General features: G+C 40.6%; 1 protein-coding gene across 1 annotated transcript; it reads left to right on the forward strand.

Moving 5' to 3' along the window:
- Nucleotides 1-655: 655 nt before the first annotated feature.
- Nucleotides 656-27,876, forward strand: pdgfrb (platelet-derived growth factor receptor, beta polypeptide). The gene is made up of 23 exons (XM_019253770.2): nucleotides 656-1,146; nucleotides 10,921-10,980; nucleotides 11,346-11,663; nucleotides 12,164-12,421; nucleotides 13,050-13,180; nucleotides 13,630-13,792; nucleotides 15,181-15,361; nucleotides 16,159-16,274; nucleotides 16,476-16,599; nucleotides 16,735-16,946; nucleotides 17,337-17,431; nucleotides 17,573-17,705; nucleotides 18,664-18,768; nucleotides 19,035-19,145; nucleotides 20,360-20,516; nucleotides 20,631-20,797; nucleotides 21,267-21,379; nucleotides 21,633-21,755; nucleotides 21,945-22,056; nucleotides 23,175-23,274; nucleotides 23,375-23,480; nucleotides 24,474-24,766; nucleotides 26,317-27,876. The coding sequence occupies exons 2-23, from the start codon at nucleotides 10,947-10,949 to the stop codon at nucleotides 26,462-26,464; spliced, it is 3,300 nt and encodes a 1,099-aa protein (XP_019109315.2). The 5' UTR covers nucleotides 656-1,146; nucleotides 10,921-10,946; the 3' UTR covers nucleotides 26,465-27,876.
- Nucleotides 27,877-27,950: the final 74 nt, after the last annotated feature.

Here is a 27,950-nt window from a genome sequence, read left to right on the forward strand (position 1 = left end):
ATAGAGAACAGGTTTTTGCACAGTGTGTGTGTGTGTGTGTGCATGTGTTTGAAAGAGAGAGGGCTGAAAGAGGCAGAAAAGAGACACAAGGGGGGTGAGGACAGAGGGAGGTGTTGAGTTATTTTATGTGAGACTAATGGAAAAAGAAAGAAAAAAGAAAAAGAATAAAAGACGTAACATGCTAGAAAAATGTGTTAACTTCAGCTAAAAGTATCGTATGTGTTTAACCTCTTTACACCTGATTCTAGCAGATTATGTAAGTGAAGTTATTTTCCTGAGAAACTGAGACTTCCATGTTTGTTTCCAAAGCAGGCCACCATAAGCTCTGCCAAAGCCTTTTTTTCGTGCTTGGACCTCTCACTCTCACTCTCTCACTCTCTCTCCCTCTCTCACTCTTTCTCTTCCTTTTTATTGTGTTTGTTGTTTTATGGAGGGGTTAGATGCGGTCCAGATTGCTGTTGCCAATAGAGACTGTCTCTGTTCACCTCCAGTTGCTTGCCACTCCATTCATAAACAAATCACTTCAGCTCGGGACCTCTCAGCTGCTATCAAAGAACAACAAGCAGAACCCGATCTGTATTTGAAAGTTTTCTCCCTCTGTTTATTCTCTTTCTCCATTCACTGCTTCTTTTTTCTTTTTTTTTAAACTTCCCTCCATTGCTTTCTGCTCTCTGCTTCTCCCCTTCACAACTCCCACCCTCCTCTTCAACTCACTCTTACTCCAGCCTCAGCAGGGCCAGACCACTGACTCTCTCCTCTGTGTGAACCTGACAGAAAAACAGTGTGTATGTGTGTGCGCATGTCTCTACTGGGAACACTTCTTTTTAAACTTACAGCACTCTTTTGGGAGCGGTGGGCAGGCTTTTTCAGAGTGTGAGAGAGGAGACCCCCGTGGTGCTGTGATTTGACTAAACAAACAGCCGGACTCAGAGCGGTACCTCCTCCAGCGGGCTCCCGGGACAGCAGAGATTAACCTCAGACTCTGAACATCTGAGGGATCTATACATCTGAGGCAGCAGCCCCTGTAGAGACAACCAGCTGGAAATCCCTCCTCTGATTTCAGAAGGAGGAGACCGACTGCTGTCCGGCAAAACCTCTTTGGAGAGAGAGGAAAGACTTGTCAATGCTTCGAGGATCACTCTGAAGGTAAGGAGTCTTACTTCTCTGTCACCGTCAGGGATTTTACGTTTAGTCACGGCTGCTTGGCAGCTGTTGGCAGAAGTGGAGATGTACTGGACAAAGCGATGAAAATTCACTTACCCTTTACGGGAAACCCACTGTGACAGTTTCAATTTCATAGCTGTCTATTACAGGGAAGGATGCACCTCATCCTTATAACAGGGGACTGTTGGTCCATATAACTTCCTTTAATTTAAACTGATAAAATAATCAGATTTAATTGCAAACAAAATGTCTGGGTTTAAGGCTTGTGTCGTTTTGTCATGTTGAGAATGTAGGTGGTATTTGTTACCCACATACTTGAACGTGTACACAACAGGAATTACAATGTGAAAGAGCGTGAGCAACCTGTTCAAACATCAACATGGTGATGGCTTGTATCTCTGTACATAGACACCTTTTCACTCTTTACATAGCGCAACTTTAACAATGTTTATCTTCTCACTAAGAGAATACGTTTGACAAGGTATCCCAGGGTCTCGCTCACACACACACTGGGCTTTATAGCACAAGTTGTTTGTATGCGCCACTTTGTGCTTCACTGCTAAAGAGCTTGTTTATACAGCCTTTTCCAGTCACCCTGAGTGAACTGACGGTCCTCATCGCTAAACCATCAGTCTCTTTCCTCCCTTGTGAATGGTCCTAACAGAATCAATCTTCCCTGCATAGCTACACGGAGAAGCTCATTGAAAAGCTATGTAGTGATATCAAACATGGCATCAGTCACTGTCACCAGCATCCTCTATAACTGCGCGTGGATCTCCTTTTTTTGTGATAACACATACCAGCTTGAATTTACTCAGCTTAATGCCTCTGTCGTTTTTTTTTTTGTGTTTTTTTTTATGTAAATCTGTCATAAAACTGTGATTTGGTTTCGTCTGAGGAACTCAAAGCCGAGCAGACATAAACAATTGGTTGAATCATCTCCTCGCATTCATCACCGGAGAAGTTTTTAGTACCTGGAACGAGTTACACTATTGCAATGTGAGCTATTTCATAGCTGAGACACATGTGGCATGCACGTCTTTTCACTCTAATCCCACCATATGTTTTGCACCTGAAAACCTTCCCACTTCCCCGTTATGTATGACTGCTGCAGTGTTTAGTTGTTGGCTTGGTTAGCTGCACATCCATCTTCTGTGTACAGATGACCTTTTTGATATGGAGGCATCTGAATTAGCGCAAGTTGTAAACCGTGTGGGCATGTGTTTTTGTGTCAGATGTTTCACTCCTCTACAGTAAGGAGTTTCCTTTTGAACTTCTTTGATGTTCTCTGGCTCTGTGGATATTTCGGTCCAGGCATTGTCTAGTACTGTTGTTACAGATGAGCTGTTGGAAACTTGCATTCATGTCATGCTTTTACCATCAACGGTATTAGAAGGTATTGCATTCATATCATAGTTGAGCCGGATGACTGCTGCTGAGTATCTCGCAGCAGCAACTTCAAAACAGTAGATACACTCAACACAAATCTTTATAGCATGGATGTGTAAAACATAGTGAAGTTTAATTTGTCTCCTGAGTGGTGGGGATTTTTCTCCCTGTGCGTCAGGCTGCTGGTATGTATCTCTTCTCCCCGGCCCATGATGCAGCGCGACCCATTCGGCTCCATTCCCCTGTCCCGCACTTAATCCTTCGTCATCAGCTGTTTCCTGGCTCTCGGGGCTCTCTGCATGCCAGCAGCTCTGAGAAAATGTGCTTCACATTATGACCATGCAGAAAACATGCCAGGAGTCTGATTTGGCTCACATGTGCCGATATGTAACAGTTTGAGCTCAGCAGAAAGTTTTGAAACACATTGATCTCATTCTGTCCACTTCTGTGATTTATCCTCCGTGAGCTGAACACACAGCTGTCCAGCAACCGTGCTCTGAAAACTAGTGTGACGTTGTTTAGATGTGGATCAAGTGTAGAGTTTAAAAAGTAATTTAGAGCACTCAGACATATTATCACATGATTATGAGTGTATCTATTTATCTTTTTTTATTTAAATCTACCAGCTTCTGACTCACTCTGTGGCAGTCACTTATTAGCTGATTCATAATTCATCACTCATACTTGTGAGCTGAGCTGTTCTTTCTTTGTAAGTCGATCACTCTTGTGCCGTACTATTGGTCACCGCTTCTTTAATGCTGTACTTAGACTCTTATTTGAGCCATACAGCTTTAATGAAGAGCACTAAGTGGTGCTCCGATACAGCATCCTGTACGGCTGCCTGTCCATCTGGCCTCCCCCCTCGCTCCCTCCTTCTTTCCCTCCCACCCACTCACACTGTGCTGACAGGCAGCTGCATCTCATCTCCAGTCAGAGAGCGCAGCCACTCCTAAAGAACGACTCCTGGAGGAAATGTTTCTTTTTGAGTTATAATGCCAAACGTTCAGATGGAAATCAGGCTTAAAATGCAAAGAGAGTGTCATATTCAAACATGTTACAGAGAAGTTGTCCAAACATATGAACATATGGTGTAAATTAACTCAAGTACGGCATAGGTGCTGTGTATTTCAATGGTCCATGCTGTACTTTTTACTCTACTACTACTTACTGTTCACTGTACTGGGTGATTAAAGTTCCCTTTCAACAATCAACAAACTAGTTATTGATTGTTAAACACTGAATAAAAAACATAATTAAACAATAAATCATATTTTTCTGTTATATTTATGACATTTAAAGGTCCAGTGTGTAATATTTAAGAGTGTCTATGGACAGAAATTTACAGAGGGAGCAGCTCAGAAGGGACAAACCAAATCTGGCTCTACACACAATCTGTCATTTTTCTTCACGACCATGGAGAGATGAGGGGTTTTTAATTGGTTGCAATCTGAAACCTTGTCACTACTCTACCACTAAATTTTACACACTGAACCTTTAACTTAAGTGATGTGTATTTAGTGATAAATATTTAATGCTATAGAGAAAATCTACCAGCACCTCTTAGACCTCAGAACTATAGTTTCTAGTCTTTGTGCTAAGCTAAACTAACTGGCTACAGCTTCATATTTATCCATACCAAGAGTCCGAGCATGACAAGCATGTACACAATCTTCTTGTCTAACTCGATTGTGTAAGTGTATTTCTCAAAACTAAGTCAAAAGTTTTCAGGGGCTCATTTTACTGCCTTTGCTTGAGCAAACGATTTGCCTGCCTCTACCACTCAGGTACAACATCAAAAAGCTATAACTATTTCCTCTCTGAATTTGCTGCCTAAGAAAAATACAGGTTTTCAGCAGGAAGTTTTGGTAGGCATCACCTTCCATCTCTCTCTCTCTCTCTCTCTCTTTCTCTCTCTCTCTTTATCTCTGTGGATTTTGTGCTGTTCTCTCCAACAAAAACATGCTGGAATTGGCGATACAGTGCAGCGAGAGAAGACAAAGAAAAAACGCCTGTTTGTTTTTAAGATAAGAATATACAGGAGATTGCCCATAGTGGAAAATGGAGACTGAATTTGATGTGTTTTTATTTTGGTTATTTGTTATTAACGTCATTGAGCTATAGTGTCTTCTGATCTGAATACCTGTGCATATACAATGACACCCAAAAGAACTATTTCAGGATTGTTTTGCAAATTTCAAAAACACATGCACATGCCAAAATTGCACAATCATACTTCTCTGTGTCCCTTTCCCCTCCTTTTCCCCTTTCTAGCATTATTATCGTGTTTAGGGAAACGAGAGGAATTTAAAGCCATATGGCCTAATTGTATTCAGCTGTTTCTGTTTCTTTCTTTTAGTGGGGGGTGTGGGTGTGTAAGAGTGGAGGGGCTGGAAGTATGTGTGGGCGTCCTCCATTTCTCACGGGGCAGGTTGTGGGCTTATACCTTCAAGTGTTTGTTGGACGGACGGTGTGCAGGAAAAAGGAGGGTAGTACCCTGCAGATGGGAGGGGAGGCCTCAGACGAAAAAGGTGGCAGGAAGTGGTGCTGCTTATGCTACCAAATATACTGTATCTGATCCCAATGAGTAGAAACAGTTTTGGCTGGGACAAAGCACACACAGAATTATAGCCTATTTACTGCCCAAGTTAATGGGAAAAATCAACATGACTTCAATGACAACAGCTGTTTTAGTTTCTTGATATCTTAATCACTTTTCCTTCATTTAAGTTCCCGAATGAGTAGAAAATTAGATCATTAAACTGATATCAAACACAAGCCACATCTAAGGCTGTCATTCTACAACCATCAGTTTTACCCAGAAGCCCTTTACATCCCCCCACCACCACTACAAACAGCATTTACAACTCTGTATGAAAGGGAGCAAACCAAGACCCACAGTTTCCCAAACATGTGTTGCCTCAGCACGAGTACAGAGTCACTTTGGTCGCTGAGGCAAGACCACTCACAGTCACTGTGTCCTAATGCTGAGCCGAACAAAAACCAGAGGGAGTTTCAGACTGCACCAGAAAATGATCGTGCAAACTTGAGATGGCTTAGGTGCAGCTTGAAGCTCTAAAGTTACAGGATACAAGCAGTTTTTTCGGCTGATTCAGATGTTTTTAAAGTCCTGAGTCCAGCTGTGTAACTGCAACTTCTTGTCCGGGTTCAGTGTACTGAAAGTAAGATAGATCTCACAGTCTGGATTGACTGTGACTGACAGGAGAAAGTGTTAGAGGTTTCCATTAAAGGTGTTAACAAAAGATCAAATGTATGCATGTATGTAATATAAAAGTGGTCGCTTGTAGTATCAAAAACAACTGCGTATTATCGCCTTAAGTCGGCAGCTCCCGTCAGATCCATTGAGCATTCCGGTGTCTTTCAGATCATGGAAACACTATTAGCAAATAAATCGCAAAGCATGTGACTTTGACAACACCGAAGACACAAAAACATGCGATCTTCATGGACCGGTGATGAGGCTGTAAACACACAGAATGGCTGCCTTTTAATTAAATTATCTCATTGCAGCATCTTCTTCTAAGCAGGTCACTGAATCTGATGGGTCACCATTTACAGTCACCAGCTCACTAAACTCAAACTCACAATCGGTTCATCAAACTAGGCAGTGCTCATCAAATGTGAATGTAGATTCTGTTACGGCGTTGACTATTTCTTGCCTCAGATATTTCCAGGAACATATTTTAGTGTACTGTTTAGTTGTTCTACAAGAAAGTTTGTGATCAGGCCGACATTTTTGACAATACAAAACCAAGCACCGCCCAATACACCCACCAGCCACAGGGTTTACTGATTGTTGTAGGTTTTCTACCTTTTGATCAGAAGGGATTGTCACGGCCGTTTTTCACTGGTGATGTAGCACTAGTTTCCAAAGATCTTTGTGTCTCTTCTACTGCACACTCAGCTCAGTTGTATGAAAAGACAATCTTTCAAGTGGTGAAATACCCCTTTAAGCATTTCCTGCATACAGGAACTCACATATTCTGTCAGCATGTTGATGACATGTGTGCTGTCCCAGATGAAACTGCCTTTTAGTGCAGAGCCTGCAGCTGATATGGCATGTGTGTTAGTCACGTTTGTGGACAGTGAGGCCGTCTGGGACGGGAGCAGTGCATCGTGGGTCTGCTGCCGAGGGACCAGAAGGTTTTCCTCAGGGGGGGTAGGTCTGTCCAAGGCGAGTGATAAAAATGGAGGTTTGTTTGAACAAAGACACACGGGGTCATTTTTTTCCCACAGAGCTCGCCAAAGTCTGTCTGTTCAGAGATATGTCAAGAAAACCTGACATCCTTCTAAAAACGAAAAAAGACGAGCATGGTGTGTAAATTTATTCTGCGTTGTGGCTATTCTAGTGACATGATTTAGTGCATGTCCTAATAAAGTGCCAGTTCATAGTATGTCTTATCTGAGCTATAATTGTTTGCATTGGAAACAGAAGTGACCGCGAAATTGGAGATGTTTGTTTTGCAGATCACAGCTTCCTGTACACTTCAGCAGAGTAAACATCACTGTCTGTGATGTAAGACTGTGCGCGCTCCTTCTGCCGTCCCACTCTAAACTTTGATGTGGTGTTTCCCATAAATTGTATTCTGTATGTCTGCATGCTGCCTTTGCTGTCTTTTCCACTGTCTGATCCTGTGTGCAGTGTTCTTGCGGTGTGTTGACAGTTTGTCATGCTTTGTCATTGGTCTACGTGGTCTCTTTTTGCACGTTCATTGTTTTTTTTAAATCTCTTTCTTTGCCCCTTGGTTTTGTTTTTCCTCATTTCTGATTGCGATTTACATTTTTTTCTGTGCAGCTTGTTATTTAAAGCAGTTTCTGTCTTTGTAGAAGATTCATTATGTGCAGTTTGTTCTCTTCTCATTGTGGTATCTCTTGTTGTTTCCAAGAGTATTTGCTTAGAGGTTGCGGTGGTCTGCTGTGTCATTGATGCATCACTGCCTTACACCCACACAAGACCAGAAAATTTCCCCATACAGGAAGTCAAAGCTCTCCAGCTGCACTTTTGGAGGCTTTTTGGACATCTTTCTCTCTTTTTTTTAATAGATTACACTTTTTTTCCCCCCTTTTTGTAAATGCAACCTTTCCACTCTTGGGACACACTCAACCAAACAATTGGCAGCAAATGTGGTTCACAAAGCAGTTCCCACCTCATCCAGGACTGCTTCATCACTGCCAGATGTTTAAATAAAACATGCAGCCACAGTATGTATAGATAATCCCAGAGGTGGGATTACACGTTGCTGTGGGACTGAGGCTGTGCGTGGGCTGCGTTCATCCCGCTGAGGTCGATTTTAGCATTCTTCCTCATTAGCTGGTGACACTTTGAGTGTAGCAGGGTTGTTTATAAAAACTGGCAAGGGTCAATCAGCCACCAGATTCCCAGCATCTGTGGGAAAAGTCATACAGTGGGATAACAGTTTATCCCATAACATAGTGATTACTGTGCCATCACTTACATAAACACTGTTTGTTTTTTTCAGACCTCCAGGATTGGAGTATCCCATTTCAAAGATTAAAAAGACAACAATAAACATCTTCGTTGAAAAAATGTCTTTCAGATCCTTTAAATCATCTTTAAGACCCTCTGCAAGATCTCATCCTCAGGCTGAGAAGCACTTGACTTGAGTTGACTTGTGGATATCATGGATGTATTTTACTGTAAATTGTCTCAAAGACCACTCTGTTGTCTGTGTGGTTCAAACAAAGAGCTTCTTTCTGCTTAAGGGGTCAAACCGCTACCAAGTGTTTTTATTAAGCTTGAAACAATGTCACTGATATGCTGCCAAACCTTCTTGGCAGATTCACTCATGTCCTGACCCTTTTAACACTTCATATTTTTATATGTTAACTTTCTTAAAAGACCTGACCTGGAGAGAAATAAGCGATGTTTTCAACAGAACTAGCTTTAAGCGTCTCCTCACACCAGGATTTCGACTTTGATGTCACTGTTGCATCTTCTTAAATCTCACCAAATCTTGCCACTCTCCGAACTCTATTTGAAGTGATCTTCTGGCTCCCTTTGGTCCTCTGATCCTTGTCCTGATCCTGACCTCCGATCAGAGTCCCCTGCTGCCTAACAGTCAACATAAAACCTCACTGAGCTGCAGTAGCCAAATGTTACTTTTCTATCCTTTTCGAACACACTAAAATAAGATTTGAACACACAAATATTCTTTTTCAGTGTCTGCTGTTTGATCTCTGATGTAAATCTGTACCCTGCAGTAGCCCCAATGTAGCCTCCATGGCTTGTTTTAGTTCAAAAATAGCATCAGCAGCCAGTCACAATAACATTTGTTAGTCCTCATGGTGCCAAGTGACACATGCCTTTGGCGTCACCACGTTTAACTGTTGTCGCTCAAAGTCATCGTCACTGACACTGAGGTTACTGAAACTCGTAAGCGCTGATGTATGTCTTCCTCAGTGGATGGTCCCCTGCTGCTGGCTGCTGGAGCACCCAGGGGATAAGGTGACCCCCCTGCTCCTGCCGCCATGACCAGCAAGGTCCCAAGTGTATCAGCGGTCCTGGGAAAGTTTTAGAGGAATACTGTGGGAATGTGAAATGTACGCAAACATCAGTGATGGTGTGTGTGTGTGTGTGTGTGTGTGTTTGTGTGTGTGTGTGTGTGTAGTGGATGAAGAAGTTGTGGGTGGGTTGGGTGTAATGCAGCGTGTGCATAGTCTGTGTGTTTAAGTGCATGCAGTGTGCATGTGTTGTGTGGCTATTAGGAAGTGTGTGTATGGTGTGTGTGTGTGTGTGTGTGTGTGTGTGTGTGTGTGTGTGTGTGTGTATGAACTACGACACAAGAAAAAAAAAAGCATCTCTCTCTCTCTCTCTCGCTGCCTCTTGCTCTCTCTCTGTCTCTCCTTCATGTCTTTTTATTAGAACCAGGAGGCTGGGGAGGAAATGGACCAGTCATGTTTTTGGAGCAACTCAAGAACTTTTCGTTTTGAGAGCGGAAGTGCCAAAGGCAATTCATTTTAGGAAGACAATGTGTATCTGGTTTGAGTAGCTGGCCTTGGGTTAATCATGGAACTTCACACCATCACTGCCAATCTCTTTAATACCTGAAAATACAGCCATTAAAAAAAAATCTGGAACTTTGATCCTTTTTTTAATAGATGTAGTTTTAAAGGTCGTGTTGCCTGATATGTTCAATTTATAAATAAAGACAGAGAAAAGTAGTTTCAGATAAGATGTTCTATTACATAATGCATAAAGAGTCCAATTTCCTAAAATAGAGATTGTAAAATTGGATTGCATATCTGAGTTAAAATGGGGTAAGATTTCGCAAGATAGATTTCACAATTTTTCCACTGCCTCCCTCCTTCTCTTCCTCCTACACCCTCGCTCTTCCCAAGCCTCTCTCTTCCGCCCTCTCTCTCTTTCCCACCCTTTTGCGTACAGGCCTGTGATCCATCCTTAACTGTTTCCAGACGTCTGTGTGCTGCAGGCCTTAACCCCCATCCCAAACATAATAACAAACCATCCCTCCCCTCCTCAGTCTTTGCTTATGCCTTCTTACTTTGCAGTGAAATTTACTAACAGTGGTTAATTTTGAGGATGGGAGGATGGTACCGTAAGTGTTAGGCATATCTGACCTCAAAACCTCTTGAATAAATGCTGGGATGTTGATATCACTTTGAAATATAACATCAAATCCCACTAGTATTGCAAAACCACGGTAACCTTTCAAAATCCTAAGTATGCTCCTGTGTCAGCAGCGAATGTGAATGCCCTCATTTCCACTTTTGTTTTCACCAAAACCAATTAATGGCTCAGCACGGCTCTAGAATAGCTTGGACGCAGCATTGTTGTCAAAGAGCGTGTTGCAAAGCTGCGCACAGTGACCCATTTGTTAGTGGGCAGAATGCTGGTGGACCAGGAACAAAAAGAGCCAGACATTGTCGCTCTGTCCTGGTGCAGTGAGGCATCAAATACCTCCAGTGTGAGCTGCATCTGCACCTCAGACCCTGCGTGTCGTCCACAAGCCATTAAAGCAAGCAGCTTAACAACATATAAATACTTCTTGTTTATGTCCTTTACTATGAGCAGAGCGAGGTTTTAGGCCATTTACTTTGTTTAGAAACGGATTGTTCTGACATGAAATGTGATTTATTTTCTAAACTCTCACTTGACCTGCTGGCGCTCATGAACGCAGGAATCAATCCATTATGGTACAAAGTCTTATGGAGAAACGCTAACTGGTGGTGGTGTTTTGTGTCAATTGTGGTAAAACTAACTAGATTTATACTTTATTTCCACCTTTATTGCATATTTCATGGACTGAATGATCCGTATGTCTTGAAATATTGACAATCACCATTGTTATCCCTTGTGTTTTTTTACAGAACAAAGTGCATTGAAGGTTTCCACCATGAGGAGGCTCCATCTGACAGTCACAGTCACAGGTGAGAACTCGATTTCAACAAACAAATCTGTAATAGGACCACATGTGCTTTTTCAAGGGAAGCGAATAGAACGATGCCAAGCTTAAGAGGAGGATTTTACGCTTTCAGGCATGTATCCAAATGAAACTTTATATGATGAATTTAAAAAGAATGCCTTACAAAGTTGTGCTTACTGAGGGGACACTTTATCTGTCACTGACAAGGCATCATTACCCTCCCACATATCCACCACAGACAACTCATATCCTTCATCATTTAGAGATAGAACAGGATCTGGCATGTATTGTTGTTTTAACCTCTGACCTCATGCTGCTGTCTCTTTGACCTCCAACCTGACCCTTTTTTATTTGTTTTGTCAACTGCAGCCCTCCTGTATTTCTGCACCGAGTTGTGCTGTCTGAAGATCACACCTGATGACAAAGAGCTCGTCCTGGCCAAGGGCTCTTCTCTCAGCCTCACCTGCTCCGGCTCAGAGGGCGCAAAATGGGAGTTCAAGAGAGACGATGTGCCGTACTTCCAAGTGGAATCAGTTCAAAACGGTGCTGAAAGCTACCAAGTCGCCCACAGCAGCAGCACAGACACTGTTTTGACCTTGTTGAACGTGAGCTGGAAGCATACGGGGGTGTACCAATGCTTTGATGAACTCACTGAAGAAATTAAGGAGGTGGCTGTTTTTGTCCCAGGTAAGGCCTAGTTTGTTTACTTAAGATAAATTGTTGAGTGTCATATAGTTTGTAAAAGCTGCCTGATGTCAAAGACTAATTTAGATTGACTCACTACTGAGAACATTGCATAAAATTCATCAAACAGCATCAGATCTAAGGTATTTAGTGTGTTAACTTTGGTAAAGTGAAAAAATTAAACAAACTCAGTGTGCAAGTTAGTGTGCATACTAAAAAACTACTATTCTATACATAATACAGTGCATAGCTGCAAAAAACAAAATTATAAAGTTACAGTCAGAAAAGCTACAGGGAGTTCTTTAAAAGGCAGAAAGATTGGTATTAAATCAAAGGGAAAACATTTTGTACTCCTTTTGTGAAAGTTACAGCTTAACTGAGCCTTCATTATATCATTTTATGTTTACTAGCTGTAAAAACAGGGAATATAAAGATATATTAGTATGTAGTATGGAACTGTTTAATCCGCAGTTTAGTCAAACGAGTGATGTTTCTGTCCACAGACCCCAATGTGTGGTTCATAGAGAGGTCCCATGGCATGGTAACAAAGACCAGTGAGGAGACCACCATCCCCTGTGTGGTGACCAATCCCAACATCAATGTCACCCTGTATGAGAGGGATACTGATTTGCCCATCAGGGGGCTTTATGTTCCTAGTGAGGGTTACAAGGCACCCCTGGAGGACAGGACCTACGTGTGTCGCGGAGAGCTGAACGGCGAGGTGAAAGAGTCCCAGGCCTTCTACGTCTTCAGTATTGTCGGTAGGTGCATGGGTTAAAAAGTAGAAAAACAGCTCTTCCCAAAATAAAAATGTGGTGATTATCGGCTCACCCTCATGTTTGTTTGAACCCCTGAGAACCCACAAATGCAAAGTTGGCCCCCTTTAATTCAGTCTCAGCCTACACCCAAACTATTAAAGTTAATGAGTCTAAGCGCCATAAAAATACCCATAAAATGTCTATCACATTTCTGCAGCATAATCTACAGGCTTTGTTGCCTGTGCAAGTCCAAAAGCAGAAATTATTCCCATATTATCACATCGCTTTGGTCACCTTACAACTCTCCGGTGACTTGGTACTGGAGTATGTGCAGACAATTTTCAGTGAGGAGATTATGATGTAAATGCTGGACCTTTGGTCTCATGGTGCAATCGTTTGGCTAGAACACTACATGAGCTCTTCCAGGGATATTTTTTACTTTTGTTTTTTTTTTGCTGAGACTGAACTACAGGAGATAGCTAGCAGGTTCAGCTCAGCAGATAAAAATATTCATTTCAGGGCTTATTTTTGTTCAATGATTAATTAGTAGTGAAAGAAAGTGTTTTACATATTGTTTTAATAAATCATAACCACCTCCTCCTCTACCCCACACTCTCCCTTCCTGTTTCAGTCCCAGAGGCCATCGACGCCTACATCAATGCGTCAAAGACCGTCCTGAAGCAGGGTGAACCGCTGACAGTAAACTGCACAGTGCACGGAGTGGAACTAGTGTTTTTTTCCTGGGATCTCCCCAATGCAGCGGTGCGTAGGAGTGAAGCAGAACAAGCGCTTTTGTTCAGCTTTCCCTTCATGATCACTTTCAGGCCTCATGACTGAGTCTAGATTGCATCAAGATGTAGAGACACACCTCAATTTTTATCCCCCTGTGAAGTTCTTCTCACAACACATTGTTGGTATTGTAATAATCGGTTATTCTAGGGTTCATTTTTGGATCATTCTGAAAATTTCCACAGTGAAGTTTCAGCTTTGTTTGCTGCAGATATTGACGTTAAGAGACAGCTTTACCTAATTTTTATGATTGAACATATCATGTGATCTTTCCTGCAGATCAGACAGTTGTCAACACGCACAAATATGTGGTTAAATAGAGTAAATATTATTTTCCTGAAGAAAATCTGCATCATGCATTTTAATCATATTAAACATGACAATAAATGTCACATCCTTATTATTCCCCTCTTCTCTTCAAGGCGGATGTCAGTCCGCTGACGGATGTCCTGTCTGCCATGAACATGCGATCCTGTCTGATCTTCCCCAGTGCCACGGTGGCCCACAGTGGAAAATACATCTGCCATGTCCTAGAGAGTGTCCAAGACCAGACTGCGTCTGCCAGTGTCAACATCACTGTGCTCGGTTAGAGTAACCCACACACACAAACACAGCAAACTAAAACAAACTGATGCTGGATAAATTATTATTGTGTTTTACTGACAGAGAGAAGACTACTTATTATGTAAACCTTTGCAAGTCAAGGTGAGCAAGGTGTTTCTCTTAAAGGAAATGAAGGTCATTTCTATTTATTTCTGTTTAAAGTGGGAAATAAACCATCGACATGGTGTGGATGCCCTCAGTGATACCTTGAAAAACAGAGCTTCAAACCATTTTATTTAGACTTTTGGGAATAAACTGCGCAAAGTGCGCAAGAGTGTTTGTGTAACTGAGTTTTGACCAGTTTTAACTATTACATCTATCACCTTAGCAAATATGTGATCTTGCAAACAGCAGTCTGAGAGCCAATAAAAGCAAGATTCATCACAATGAACTTTTCTTCCCCGTTCTCCTCTTGACAGTCGTTGAATGCTTTTGGGTCTTTAAATGCTTATTCTATCTGCAGCGAAGTGTGTTATGTTTATGGTATCCTTGAATAACTTGAACCGCCATGCTCCAGGGAGACTAGGACAGTTTACTGGTGCTTTCTGGACATCTCAGTGGAAAAGACAGATACCGTCTGGCCACAGGAGGTCAGCTGCAGCAGTACAATATACTGTCTCTAGTCTGCCATCCAGTAAAGTAACTTTAATATAATCTATCTAATTTATTATTTACTATGGATTATATGGAGCTTGGGATGTTGGTTCTCACACAGTACCCATCATTATTATCTAGTAGGCAGGGTAGTAGTAGTAGTAGTAGTAGTGCAACGTTTAGCAGCTAAAGAGCCAAATTCTCAGAAATTGGAGAAGAAAAAAAAAAGAGTGAATATTGAACTTGGACTTGGCCAGAAACACAACTCCAAAGTTTGCTATTTCTAGTTAAAAGCTGCATATACGTATATTAAAGTAGCGTTCCCTGATTGTTTCAGGAAAAGTATGACGTTTTTGTTTTTTGTTTTTTTTTATTACAATATACTAAATATGTTACGTACATCCTTTGGGGTGGCTGTGCCTCAGTACATCAAAGTGAGTTGATTGAGTCAATTGATCGCAGGACTGGCTGTCGATTCCCACCTCCACAGGTCCGCATGTCGAAGTGTCTTTGGGCAAGACACTGAACCCGGGAATTGCCATTCCCAAGCATGAGGAGGGTTGTGTCAGGAAGGACATCTAAAATCCTATTCCAAAGACACGAATTATCAGATATCCATCCCCAGGCGGGGTATAGTTCGACCCAACCTCCTGCAGGGTGTTGCTACTGCGAAAGCCGAAAGAAGAAGAAGACATTTAGTACCTTTTGCACACTAGATCAAATGTATGACATGTGACGTGAATCATGTTGCTGATGGTATTATTTTCCCTCCTCAGAGCGTGGCTTTGTGGATGTGAAACCTGCACAGAAACAAAACATTTCAGCCAAGCTGCAAGAAAATGTGGAGCTGAGAATGGAGATTGAAGCCTACCCTCCCCCTCGGGTGTACTGGAGCAAAGATGGCGCCACCGTAAAGGGAGACAAAATCATCACAACCAGACAAGAGCATGAGATCAAGTGAGCCCTCCAACCATATAAATACTATTCTGTACACATAGTAAAGCAATATACTTATAGGAGTTGATACATTTCAACAATTAGCGCTGGACCTCTGTTAGGGTGACAGCCTCTGGAGGCGTCTAGCTCTTGTCAGTCATCACCAGATAAGGCCTCCACAGAGAGAAACACAATACTCTCCAGAGGGCAGGACTCCATCATTCATCTAACAGGAACCATAAACACAAGATACCTGTCACAACTCACAAATGTCTTTCAGAAAAAAATGCCAAACAGGGTTTTAATTACAGGAGCAACATAACCCTTTAAAAATCAGATCTGGAAGTAAGTATTCAAGTCATTTCCTCTTAAGACATCCCAGGGAGGGTTTGTTTCCCCTCTCTGTACCAAAGGATAACACTAGGCATGGTGTCTTTGATCCACTTGTGCAAAATGAACTTGCAAACAATTAAGAGGAGCTTATAAAGAAGTTTATAGTGTAATGACAGGGAAAACCTAAAAGGGAAAAGCTCACAGTGCTTCTTTTCTTCACTCCCATAAGCTGTGGATATACTGTATCTAAAAAAGGTTGATGCAGGCTGTAGAGAATCATCTACTGAGCTCATCTCCTGTTTGTTTGTTTGTTGCATATAAAAAAAAGAGATGTTGAATAGAATCTTTGGTCCGCTGCCTATTTCCTTCACTCAGATCTCTCTTTACATCAAATGTCTATCAGCAGTTGCATATTGGTGGAGAAGAGCAGTGAATAATCATATTCCTTTAAGTTTCACACCTTTTGTCCATATTACGTCTCTCAGGTATGTCTCTATTCTCACCTTGGTGAGGGTGAGGACGGAGCAGAAGGGCCTCTACACCGTTCATGTCACAAATGGAGACGACACAAAGGAAGTGACCTTTGACCTGGAGGTCCGAGGTGAGAGGCTGTTTTAAGAAGTTTTAAAATTTTCACAGCATACTTGGTGTTTCTTGTACATTTTTAGTTCTTAGACTGGCGTACTGGTGTTGAGGCTTAGACATTTTGAAAGTAATGCTTTTGCATAAGAAAAATCAAGGACAGACATTGTTTGTATGCATGTCAGCAATGATTAATGGCCGCTTCACCCCCTGTGTGTAGTTCCCTCTCAGATTAAAGACCTGACAGACCACCACCTCCCGGGGAAGAGACACTTGGTGACCTGCGTGGCTGAGGGGGTCCCAACACCGACCATACAGTGGTACAGCTGTGACAGCATGCTCAAGTAAGTCACACCACTACCCATTCATCACTGAACTGTCATGTAGCAGACACTAGGGGGCTGACCATACACAGAAATTTATTTTACTTTCTCTGGGAATTAAGTGATCCCAGCAGCTGACCTCATTTTCCGCTGCAGGTGCAACAACCAGACAGCGATGTGGCAGTCTCTGATACCAGAGCCAGAGGTGCTGAGCATCAAAACTAATGTGAGCTTCAGTGAGACTCGAAAAACCAGCCAGGTACGGAGCCAGGTGACCTTCCACAAGCCCCAGCAGGTCACAGTTCGCTGTGAGACAAGCAACCAAGCAGGACTCATCGACAGGAGAGACGTCAAACTGGTGTCCAGCAGTAGGTGTCATGTGATCTCAGACAGTCATTTCATTATGAGCATTATGTTGTGTGTACATGTATGTTAACTGTATTAATTTAATGTTAAATAGTTAAAACATGATAATAATAATAAACATTCTACATTTGGGTTTAACTAATAAACACGTGGTGGTCTGTTAAAAACATGATTTAAGTCTGAAAGTTTGTATTTTAGAAACACAGTACAAGAAACAGTAAGGCGAGACAAACTATGTGTATTTTTACTCAGCTATAAATATCAGTCTATCACTTACTTAACAAAATGATTGCCCACATGTTAATAAAGTGAAGTTTTATGTCTGTTGTGAATTTGAGACAACTTGTTCTCTGTTCTCTGGCTAACGCTCTGTGTCTGTTTTCTTGTTGCAGCTCTGTTCTCCCAGGTGGCAGTATTGGCTGCTGTTCTGGCCTTAGTTGCCATCATCATTATGTCCATCATAATCCTCATTGCTGTATGGAGGAAGGTAAAACCACCAAGTATTTTTATTTATTTATTTATTTATTCTTAGCTCTCTCCACAAGTCACATATCAATACAAAGTTTGGTTCAAATCAGACTTTTGTTTTGGTGTTTCACTCGTGTGTGTTTTCCCTCTGTGTTCTCAGAAACCTCGTTATGAGATCAGATGGAAGGTGATAGAGTCTGTGAGCCAGGACGGCCATGAATACATCTATGTCGACCCCATCCACCTGCCCTATGACCTGGCCTGGGAGATGCCACGAGACAACCTGGTGCTGGGTGAGTCCTCAGGCAAACAGGGACAGATGACAGTACGGAGACGTGTTAATGTGGAAATGTGAAGACAGTTTTATTAGTAGATAAATACAAACTGTATCTGTGTAAACATATAAGTTTCAAATACTGAAGTAACAATTACAGAAAATACTAAAATTACTATAAAATAATTCATATTTTCAGATGATAGGACAATAAGTTAAGTTAAAATATATAATTTAAACTTTAATTAATATGTTTAACACATATTATTAACACATAATTCATATTCAAAGTGAATTAAATAAATATATATAGATATAGTTTCTTTTTAGTTTGTTATTGCTGTGGTTACATCATATTTTATGTGACATTTATGACTGATTGAATGATTCATTCATTGGTTTTTATTGCTCCATCATTTTATTGTTGATCAATTTATTATTTGCTTTTTTGACTTTTTGCTGTCCTTCAATGTAGTAACTAAAAACATGCTCACATAACAGAGTAAGTGAGTATAACTCAGTTTAAACAGACTTCTATTCAGCAGTCCTCTTGTTGCTCAGACAAGAGCAAACAAATAAGTATGTAGCTATCACCAGGTGACTTTAGTGCTGTGGGTGGTTTGGGTCGTCTGGGCGTAGTTGAGGATAGAATACTAAGTGAGTTTTGTTAAACTTGTCCTCTTGGCTCTAAGCCCATCTCATTTTTAAAGCTCTTTTAAAACTTTTGTTGTTGATGATGAGTTGTTGGTAGTCAGCTGCTCCTTACTAACAGGAAGCTTCCCAAGCTCACGCAGGCCCTCTATGGTCAGACCACTGCGCAAGATCTGGGACATTTGCTATAACCTGCCAGTTTCTAATCTCACCAGAGAAACTTGTTTTAATGTTCTAATTTAAAAAAGAAATTCTTTTTTTCACTTTCATGTCTACCATGTGCTCCATTCACGCTCTGTCCTACTGAGCCTTTCTTTGTGTTTCAGGTCGCACTCTTGGATCAGGAGCCTTTGGCAGGGTGGTCGAGGCAACTGCGTACGGTCTCACTCATTCCCAGTCTAGCACAAAAGTGGCCGTGAAAATGTTGAAATGTAAGACATACGATGTAAAAACACAGTACAATACCATGTGAGTCTATTGCGTATAGCTGTCAAATATTGTGACACCGGAGCCATATTCCTGTGAGCACAGAGAGAGCAGCAGCCTGCTGAGCTTTAGTTTGGTTGCCAACCTGGTTCGAGTTTCAGCCAACTGGTCAATGAGCAGTTTGGCAAGGATGCAGTGTGTCCTGATCTCAGTATGTTTAGTTCTCTTGTTCTCTCTCCCCCCCTCTCTCTTTCTCTTTCTCACCATCCAGCCACAGCCAGGAGGAGTGAGACTCAGGCTCTGATGTCAGAGTTGAAGATCATGAGTCACCTGGGTCCTCACCTCAACATCGTCAACTTGCTTGGAGCTTGCACCAAACATGGTGAGCACTAGTGCTATACTGTGCTAATTAACATAGTAATTAGGTCGCTTTATAGTTTGTCTATGCATTAACAGCAGCCGGATATCAGTGGTGAGCATTTTCTTTAAGGGAAACTATCCTGGTGGTTCAGTTCGCACAGGCGACATATGCTCCATGTCTCCTTTATCTGTCTGTGAACTCTGCTAAAACAACAATGCTAAAACAAGAATGCAATGCAAGGGAATGCAATATTTGTGACCTCCAACTGAGGCTGACCTCTGTCTAATCTAAAAATGACATTCAAGTTAAGAACAATTAATCAGATGATAAATAACAAAAATAATAATAAAGTCTACCGACTTGCTCAGTTTATTTGTTTCCAGTATGTCTAGCTGGAAGTCCTGCTTCATCTAGTTTAACTATTTAAAATGCTAAGCCCATATAATCAGTTCATCATGTAAAGATGTTAACGTATGATAAAAATGTACCTGTCCTATATTTGCATTTTGGGTAAGAGAAGAAAGCAAGACAGTTATGACTTCATGTGAAGAGAAAAACTATTCATGTAGCTGCAGTGGTTGTTGAAGAGAGAGGGAGCACGGATAAAAACACATTGTGGAAAAGCTGCTGTCTTCTAGTCCTTTTTGGACTAGAAGAGAGTTAAGGTCAGGGTTAGGGTTACTTTGTATCTTGTGGCTCATTACATGATCAATAGTTTCCCTTAATATGCACACCTATACATGATTTAAACTGTTTTGACCGGTTTATTTATTTACCAGTAAATGTTAGTTACAAATTTAATAGCAGTGCACAGTTTACAATTATACAATGTTTAATAACTCACAAAAGTAACTTTATTTAAATATTGCTGTTAAAACTAGATCATTTATATATAAAAACGAACATGAAGAAGTACAATTAGTACCCTTATATATAAAAACGAACATGAAGAAGTACAATTAGTACCCTTATATTGATCAACAACTTACCTTATACAATGTCATTTAAGTAATTAATAAAAATAATAAAAAATAGAATTAAAATAAAATAGCAACTAACCTTGACCATTTCATTGGAAATGTTTTCTCATTTTATTATGACTTATAGTTATAACATCAAAGGCTTCTATTAAATATTTTGCTAACTTCATATATTTCTTGTGTGTAATGTGCACCGCCTGTACTTGTTGTTTTATTAGTGTTTACTAAATCCCAAATTCTCCTTCCACCAATCAGGCCCTCTATACCTGGTGACTGAGTACTGTCGCTATGGCGACCTGGTGGACTACCTGCACAGGAACAAGCACAGCCTCCTGCAGTACTACGCTGAGAAGAACCAAGACGACGGCTGCCTCATCTCTGGAGGAAGCACTCCGCTCAGCCAGAGGAAAGGGTGAGAAGAACTACACAAAAACATGATCATGAAGTTTGATATGATGAAGAAATATGATTAAATATGGATTTAGGTGAGTCTGAGTAGATTTTCACACTCTGTGTTTCTCTCCAGCTACGTGTCTTTTGGAAGTGAGAGTGACGGAGGATACATGGACATGAGTAAAGATGAGCCGTCGATCTACGTGCCCATGCAGGAGCAGATGGACAGCATCAAGTACGCAGACATCCAGCCCTCTCCGTACGAATCTCCCTACCAGCAGGACATCTATCAGGAACAAGGTTTGATTTGAGCCACGTGTGTGTCTATATTAACAGTAATTCATTTTTCAGTGTTGTAATTGAAAACAAGTGTAACGAATCGAGCATACAGGACACAGGAAACAAAGAAGAACGAGACACACTGTACGATGTGAAGCCAGTCAGTAACTAGCTTTGTGTTGCTCACAGTAGAGGAACTCCCTTGTGTGAAAAAGTGCTCTTTTTAGTCAGTGAAATTAAAATAGTGTAATGAAACATGAACAGATTAATTGGTTTAGCCTTTTGAATCAATGACTGTTTTGCTTTTTGATCAGAAACCAGAGCGAATGTACAAGCAAATGTTGCAGCATAAGAAGGGCCTGAGCCTCTTTTCAACTCATGCAGTCACAGGACAGCAGGAGTTTCCCCAACAACAAGACAATGTCTTCTTTCATCAGATGCTGCTCACCTCCTCTTCTTCTTACGTTTGTCATTTCACTTTGTCATTCAGGTGGAGGCAGATTGGACCTGGTCATCGGTGACTCTCCTATTCTTACCTATGACGATCTTTTGGGCTTCAGCTACCAAGTGGCGAAGGGAATGGAGTTCCTTGCCTCCAAGAATGTAGGATATCAAGATTAGTCATGTGTTGTTAGTCATATTTGACTCAAGCTTCAGGATTCTGTGAATTTGTTTCCATTTAAAGGAAAGTTCCTTAGAAGAGCAAACATTTTTGTTTGTATGCCAAATATGAAGCTACAGTGTGTAGCCTGTTAACTTTCCATGAAGACTGCAAACAGTTAGCCTGGTCTTGTTATTATTTTCAACAACTTCATAGCTTATATATTTGATTTGATTTAATTTTATCACACCACAGTGTGTCCATCGTGACCTCGCTGCCAGAAATGTGTTGATCTGTGAGGGTAAACTGGTGAAGATCTGTGACTTTGGCTTGGCCAGAGACATCATGCATGACTCCAACTACATCTCCAAAGGCAGCGTAAGTGGCAATATCATTGCACAGATCAAGGATTAAAAAAAACAAAAAAAAACACACACACACACAAAACAACCCTAAGCATTTGCAAGGAGCAAAGCAACCAAATTAATATAATCTAATGAAACAAGTAACTGGATACTTAACCCGTTGTCTAATAACTCTTTGTTTCTATTTTTTAATTTCATTCAGACTTTCCTGCCCTTGAAGTGGATGGCACCAGAAAGCATTTTCCATAATTTGTACACCACCCTGAGCGATGTGTGGTCATACGGCATTCTTCTTTGGGAGATTTTCACACTGGGTTAGTCAAAACACACAAACACAGAAAAAAAAGCCATTCATCTAAACCAGAACAGATTTATACAGAAGAGGGATTCATCTTTTTAATTGCTTATATAGGTCATATTGTGGCAGTTTCACCTGCTTGATTCATCTAATTTTAGAAGTCACAAACACACTTCAGGACTTCTGTAGACTGTAAATTATGAAAATATGTTTCTGGGTATCTAAAATGACCAAATAAAATAAACTTGTGTATGCAAAGCTTAAGCTAATTTGAGTCTGGTTGCAAGTACATACTGTTTTTTTGAAGCCTCATATGAGGTCAAAATCTTATTAGGCGCAGTCAAGCTTTGAAATTAGCGTTTCCTTGCTCAGGGTATTGTGAGCTCTTTTTTTTTTTCGCCTCTTCCCATGAATTTCTGAAACTTTTATGAAAACAAAGGAGAGTTTATTGCATGTAGTGTAAGGCCTGGTGGAGAAAAACAAGCTCACAATCCAGCCTCTGTAAGTGATAACCAAAGATTCTCTGTGCTTCCCTTTCTTAGTCTGACACTATTATGTGGCAACACGGGGTGATTACTTTGTTATATATTTAATACCAACAACGCCACCTTGGGTTAGGGCCCAAGGACCCATACTAGGATTAAACTACCACCTACTAAAGGACACTCAGGTTCGTTTACTCAGGGAGGGCAGGAGACGGAGTTCAATGATCACATACAAAAGTTTATTGTTTAAAATGGACAAGTGTTTGGCATGATAAAACAAAAAGGAGAAGGAGGCCCGACAAAAGAAAAGGTGGGATACTGGCTGAGGCTTACTGATCGGAAGAGGGGTCAAAATGGGGAGAAGGTGAAATCCAAAAGAAAAAAGGAGAGCACCCCACTCACACAGCAAAAACGTGATGTGCAGCAAGTTCATGTTCAATGTGGCAGTGGTGCCTCATACCACTACAATCAGACCATTCAGATCTTCAGATACATTTTTTTTTTACACTGTCTTGATGTTTTAAAGTGAGCATGACTTCAGATTTATGATTTATCCTAGTTTATATTTATAGCTTACATATTGATCTAGATTAGATATATAGCCTGTGTCTGATTTCTGGGTTTAAATGATTCGAAATGCTCTCTGCAGGAGGAACCCCCTATCCTGATTTGCCTATGAATGAGTTGTTCTACAGCGCTTTGAAGAGAGGCTACCGAATGGCCAAACCCACCCACGCCTCTGATGAAGTGTGAGTCTCGCTCTGATCTTTCCAATAATGTTACCTCTCCAGTACATGAAAATGTGGAATGAGGAATTAATTCATTAATTTTGTGTTGTTTATGTTGCAGTTATGAGATCATGAAGAAGTGCTGGGACGAGAAGTTTGAGAAAAGGCCTGAGTTCTCCTTTCTGGTCCACAGTGTTGGAAATATGTTGGCAGACAGCTATAAAAAGGTACTTTATTTATACATCAGTGCCGTCTTAAACTGTGAGATTGGAGCTTGCAACACTATACTACATATTCCTGATTTCCAGATAATAAATAAGTCTACCGATTCATTTATTCACTCATAGTCAGCCTGTCTTCCCTCTAGTGGCTGGTTAGAGGCCTGGTAATCATTGATACTGAACCTCTAACTGAACCAGGACTCATCAGCACTGCTTAACTATGTAGATGACAGTGGTGGAGAGTAACAGTCTTGACATACTTGTATGTTACTTTGCAGATTCAGATGTTTCTAACAAAACATATGAACAAACAGGAAAGAAAAAATATATACTACGTAGTTAGGCACTCGGTAGGTACTTAAATGCATGACTCTGGCTTTCAATAGAGTATTTTTACACTGAAGTGTTATTACTTGTATGTGGGTAACTGATCTAAGTAATACTCTCTTGTGCTTGTTAGATAACCTTTTAGTGTTGAATGTTGTATATAAAGTGCATGATATTGTCCCTCTTAAAAATATGATTTAAGGTAATAATGAGATAAGATGGAGTGGCACAGTGCTGCAGTGTTTAGCACTGTTGCCTCACAGTCTCCACATACTCCGGCTTCCTTCTACAGTCCGAAGACATGCATTTAATAGGTTAATTGTCCGTAGGTGTGGTGTTTGTCTCTATGTGCCCTGTGATGAACTGGTGACTTGTCACCCGCTTCTTGCCCAAAGTCAGCTGGGTTAGGCTCCAGCCCCCACGACCCTGATGAGGATAAGCAGTTACAGAAAATGGATGGATAATATAATGATTTAAGATACAATTAGTTAAACAAATTTACACTTTTCTACGGCATTAACAGGCAAGTCAGTAGAATATGATCAGTCTGCAGAAATATTGTACTGGGCTTGAATAGTGTGAAGATGTGTACTGATCTTGTTCACATAGTAGACATACTGTCCAGTTTGATTCCTCACTCAAATAATGAAACATATTATCTCCTGATAACAGAGATACAACCAAGTCAATGACAACTTCCTGAAGAGTGACCACCCAGCAGTCGCCCGCACCAAACCCCGTCTTTCCTCGCCCTTTCCAATCGCCAACCCAGCATTCGGCTCCCCATCTTCTGGCACCCTCTCCTTCCCCCAGGACCCCTACAACCAGAGCCCAAACCCTGGAGAATTCAGACAAGAGGCAGATGCACAGGAAGTCATACCTTCATACAACGAATACATCATTCCCATCCCAGACCCCAAGCCGGAGGAGGTTTTCACTGACGTGCCATCAGAACGCCCTGCAAGGTACAGAGAGGCTGAAAAAGATGCTGCAGATGTGTGCCAAATGCTGGGGTTGCAAGAAAGATGAGGATGTATTTGGTTAACAAGAGCAGTGTTTTTTCCACCACACACCCACTCATCCAGATGTTGAGCTGAGACAATAGCAGCATTATGGAGGCTGACATGGAGACATGTTTTTATAGCATATATAAACAGCAGCCAAGCAAAGGTAGCTTTAAAGACCAAATAAATGTTTGGCTGTACAAAATCCAGATATATTTACACATATAATCAAAGTTTTTTTTCAGAAAACATATTTAACTTGGATTTAGTTGATGTTTAGTATTAGATTTGTGAAGAGGCCTGCCCGGTTTGGGAGCGATAGCAGATTCCAACTTTATGTTTAGAATTTTGTCAGTCTGGTGATCCGTTTGCTTACACTTGGATCATAGATCGTACCTTTAACATTGTGGTTTGAGGTCTTTAGCCCCTTTATAAGAGAAAACAGAGAAGCGCTGTTGGTCCAGGGTCACAGACTGATGTCAGCTCTTATGGACACATCGGGCAGCATATGAAAATCAAAACAGGACATATCTATTACATGGGCCAGTCAGTAACAGTCATCCTTACAATTTTCTTTACATTGTAAAAAAAGTAAGAAAAGTAGAAAATATGGCTCGAGCTGAAACAATAACTTAATTAGAAGATTGACAAATTGACTAATTATTTTGGTTAGTTATGGTAAATCGAAACAAACAAAGATTTCTCAGAGCAAAGTCAAATAAATAGTGTCGGTATTTGATGACCTGAATTTTATAGTGTCTCACTAGCAGACAGCAAACATGAACACCGGCATACTGTATTTCAAAGCAGCCACAGCAACAACACAGAGAAGAATACTGAAAACTACAGTTCAACCAAAGCTCATTTGTGTGTACGTGCCATATGAGACACCTGTCACTGTTTGCGGTAAGAGAATCAAGGCTGGGAGAGTACAGTACTTTTAAACCTCATAAAATTAGATCAAACTCTGGTTACGACATATTTTCTGACTTAGATTAATGACCAAACCATACATCCGGTTGTACTAATGGCCTATATGTGTCACTGTACAGTACATGACAGAAATTGCAGTTACCTTAAGTACTCTAGCTGTAGCTGGCTGAGTTGAACTCTGGGTCTGTCTGACCATGTGCCCTGACGTCTTTGGTTACTTTGATTCAGTAGGACACTCTAAACTCCCTAAAACACCTCAATGTGCTCACGTGTGATAGATCCAACTTGTACAAAGGGAGTACTCAAAGAAGAACTGCATTAGAAATACTTTTAATGAAGTATTTTTTAAAGCAAAACACGTTTTCATTAAATGTTCTCAAAATGAGTCAGTCGTTTCATTTTTGAGTTAAATATGACTTGTGGTTGCTGGGAGGAAGGATGAAAAAAAAAAAAATAGGGAAGAACAGGACCAGCGCCACAAAGAGACATTAATAAATACTGACTATGGTGTGTCCTTCTGTGACTCATATATGACTGAGTGCACAGTGTGAAGTTGTGTTTTATTTTCCTGCCTTCAGCTCTCTGGCTCTTGAAGAGGAGACCGACTCCATGTCGCAGGACACGGCTGACACTCTTCCAGAGGAGGACAGGCTGGAGGAGACCAGTGAGAGAGACGCTCTGCTGGGCTCTTCGGGGACGCCCGAGGTAGAAGACAGCTTCCTGTAGCCTGAAACCCTGACAAAAACGAGCTCTTTTCTGGGAATTCTTTTCTTCAAACATGCCTGAAAAAAAATATACATGACTAAAGTAGAATGTAGCAAAATTGAGACTGAGAAGGCAATCTTTGTATTTCCACTAAGCACTCAAAAGGTTATGCCCTTCCCTTCTTTGAGATTTTGTATTACACTTAGTACCTCTGAAACTACAAAATGGTCAGAAATGAGCAAGATGTTATCATCCATTTATTGGAAGCTTGCTACAATATAAATACGGTACTCACATGACCTTCCTATAGCATCAGCTTAAAGTAAGTAAAAATGTGTTTACTGTATTTTTCATTGTAGCCAGAGACTTATAAGGCCTTATGAGATGTGAGCTTTTTTAATTACATTTAGCTATATTTTTTTACCACATTATCCCTTTATGGTTCACAAAAAGTGTCAATTTTTAGAAAAGCGGCTCATTTTCTTAGTTTTACAAACACGAAATGATTTGCACAACAATAAAAACAAACACATTTATACACATGAAATCAAAATACCGTCCAAACATGAACACATTAGTTGGAATCATTGGCATTAAATTGAATTGAATTTTTTTTTTTTTTTACCTTAAGTACGACCAACAACTGTTTTCACTGTATTGTTTTGTAAAAGGACCCGAAATGCAGACAGATTCTACGTGCACTGTTTTATTACGATAAATACTTTCTTTTTAGCTCCATGTGCCATTTGGAGGCTACCTGTTTCCTTCTTTTCTTTCTTTTTTTTTGTGAGAACTATATGAAATGTATTTGTGCGTCATTTGTGAATTTTTGACTTGTCTTATGTAGGTTTATTTCATAGTTTTGTGCCAGATTTGCACTTTATTTAGAAAAATGTGGATATTCATAATGAAGAAAAAAAAAATACAATAAACGTAGAATAAAACTGAGAATCAACTTTTCACTTAAATATGTGGCTGTTATAATAAATCAGTTTCTGTGATGACAGGTGACTCTCACAAGTGAAAATATTAAACACAGCATATCACTGCCATAGCACAAGATGGCACTTGAGTGCCTTTGTATATAGACATATAGACAGATTTTTGTCTCGCAGCTGTTGTTGCTTGCTGATATGAAGGGCTACTGTACTCAAGAAACCTAGCTAGCCATACGTGTACATGTAAAAATGATGATGCTTTTAAGTCTTCTGTTGTACTACATAACATTCACTTACACGATGTTTCAACTTTCAATACTTATTCCACCATTTAAAACAACACATTGTAATTTTCTGTAGCAATTAAAATGCACAAGATCACTGTATCACAAGCTATGGTACCAAAGCAGTTCTTAACGTTTACAAATGTATTTTTTATATGTGCCATTTTATATGTTGTAAATGTGACAATAAATGTGTATTATCATAGTAGTACTACAGCGTGAATCTTTTTTTGTGTGTCAATGTGAATTCAATGGCTCTGCCCTGACTGTCTTCATTTGTATCCG

This window comes from Larimichthys crocea, chromosome I (genome assembly GCF_000972845.2).
Source record: "Larimichthys crocea isolate SSNF chromosome I, L_crocea_2.0, whole genome shotgun sequence".
Lineage (NCBI taxonomy): Eukaryota > Metazoa > Chordata > Actinopteri > Sciaenidae > Larimichthys > Larimichthys crocea.

Bases quoted from the DNA above. Each gene is read 5' to 3' on its own strand.
- pdgfrb (XM_019253770.2), top strand. From the start codon at position 10,947: ATGAGGAGGCTCCATCTGACAGTCACAGTCACAG. The intron at 22,057-23,174 runs GTTAGTCAAAAC...TGCTCTCTGCAG, and splicing joins TTGGGAGATTTTCACACTGG to GAGGAACCCCCTATCCTGAT. The intron at 24,767-26,316 runs GTACAGAGAGGC...TCCTGCCTTCAG, and splicing joins CCATCAGAACGCCCTGCAAG to CTCTCTGGCTCTTGAAGAGG.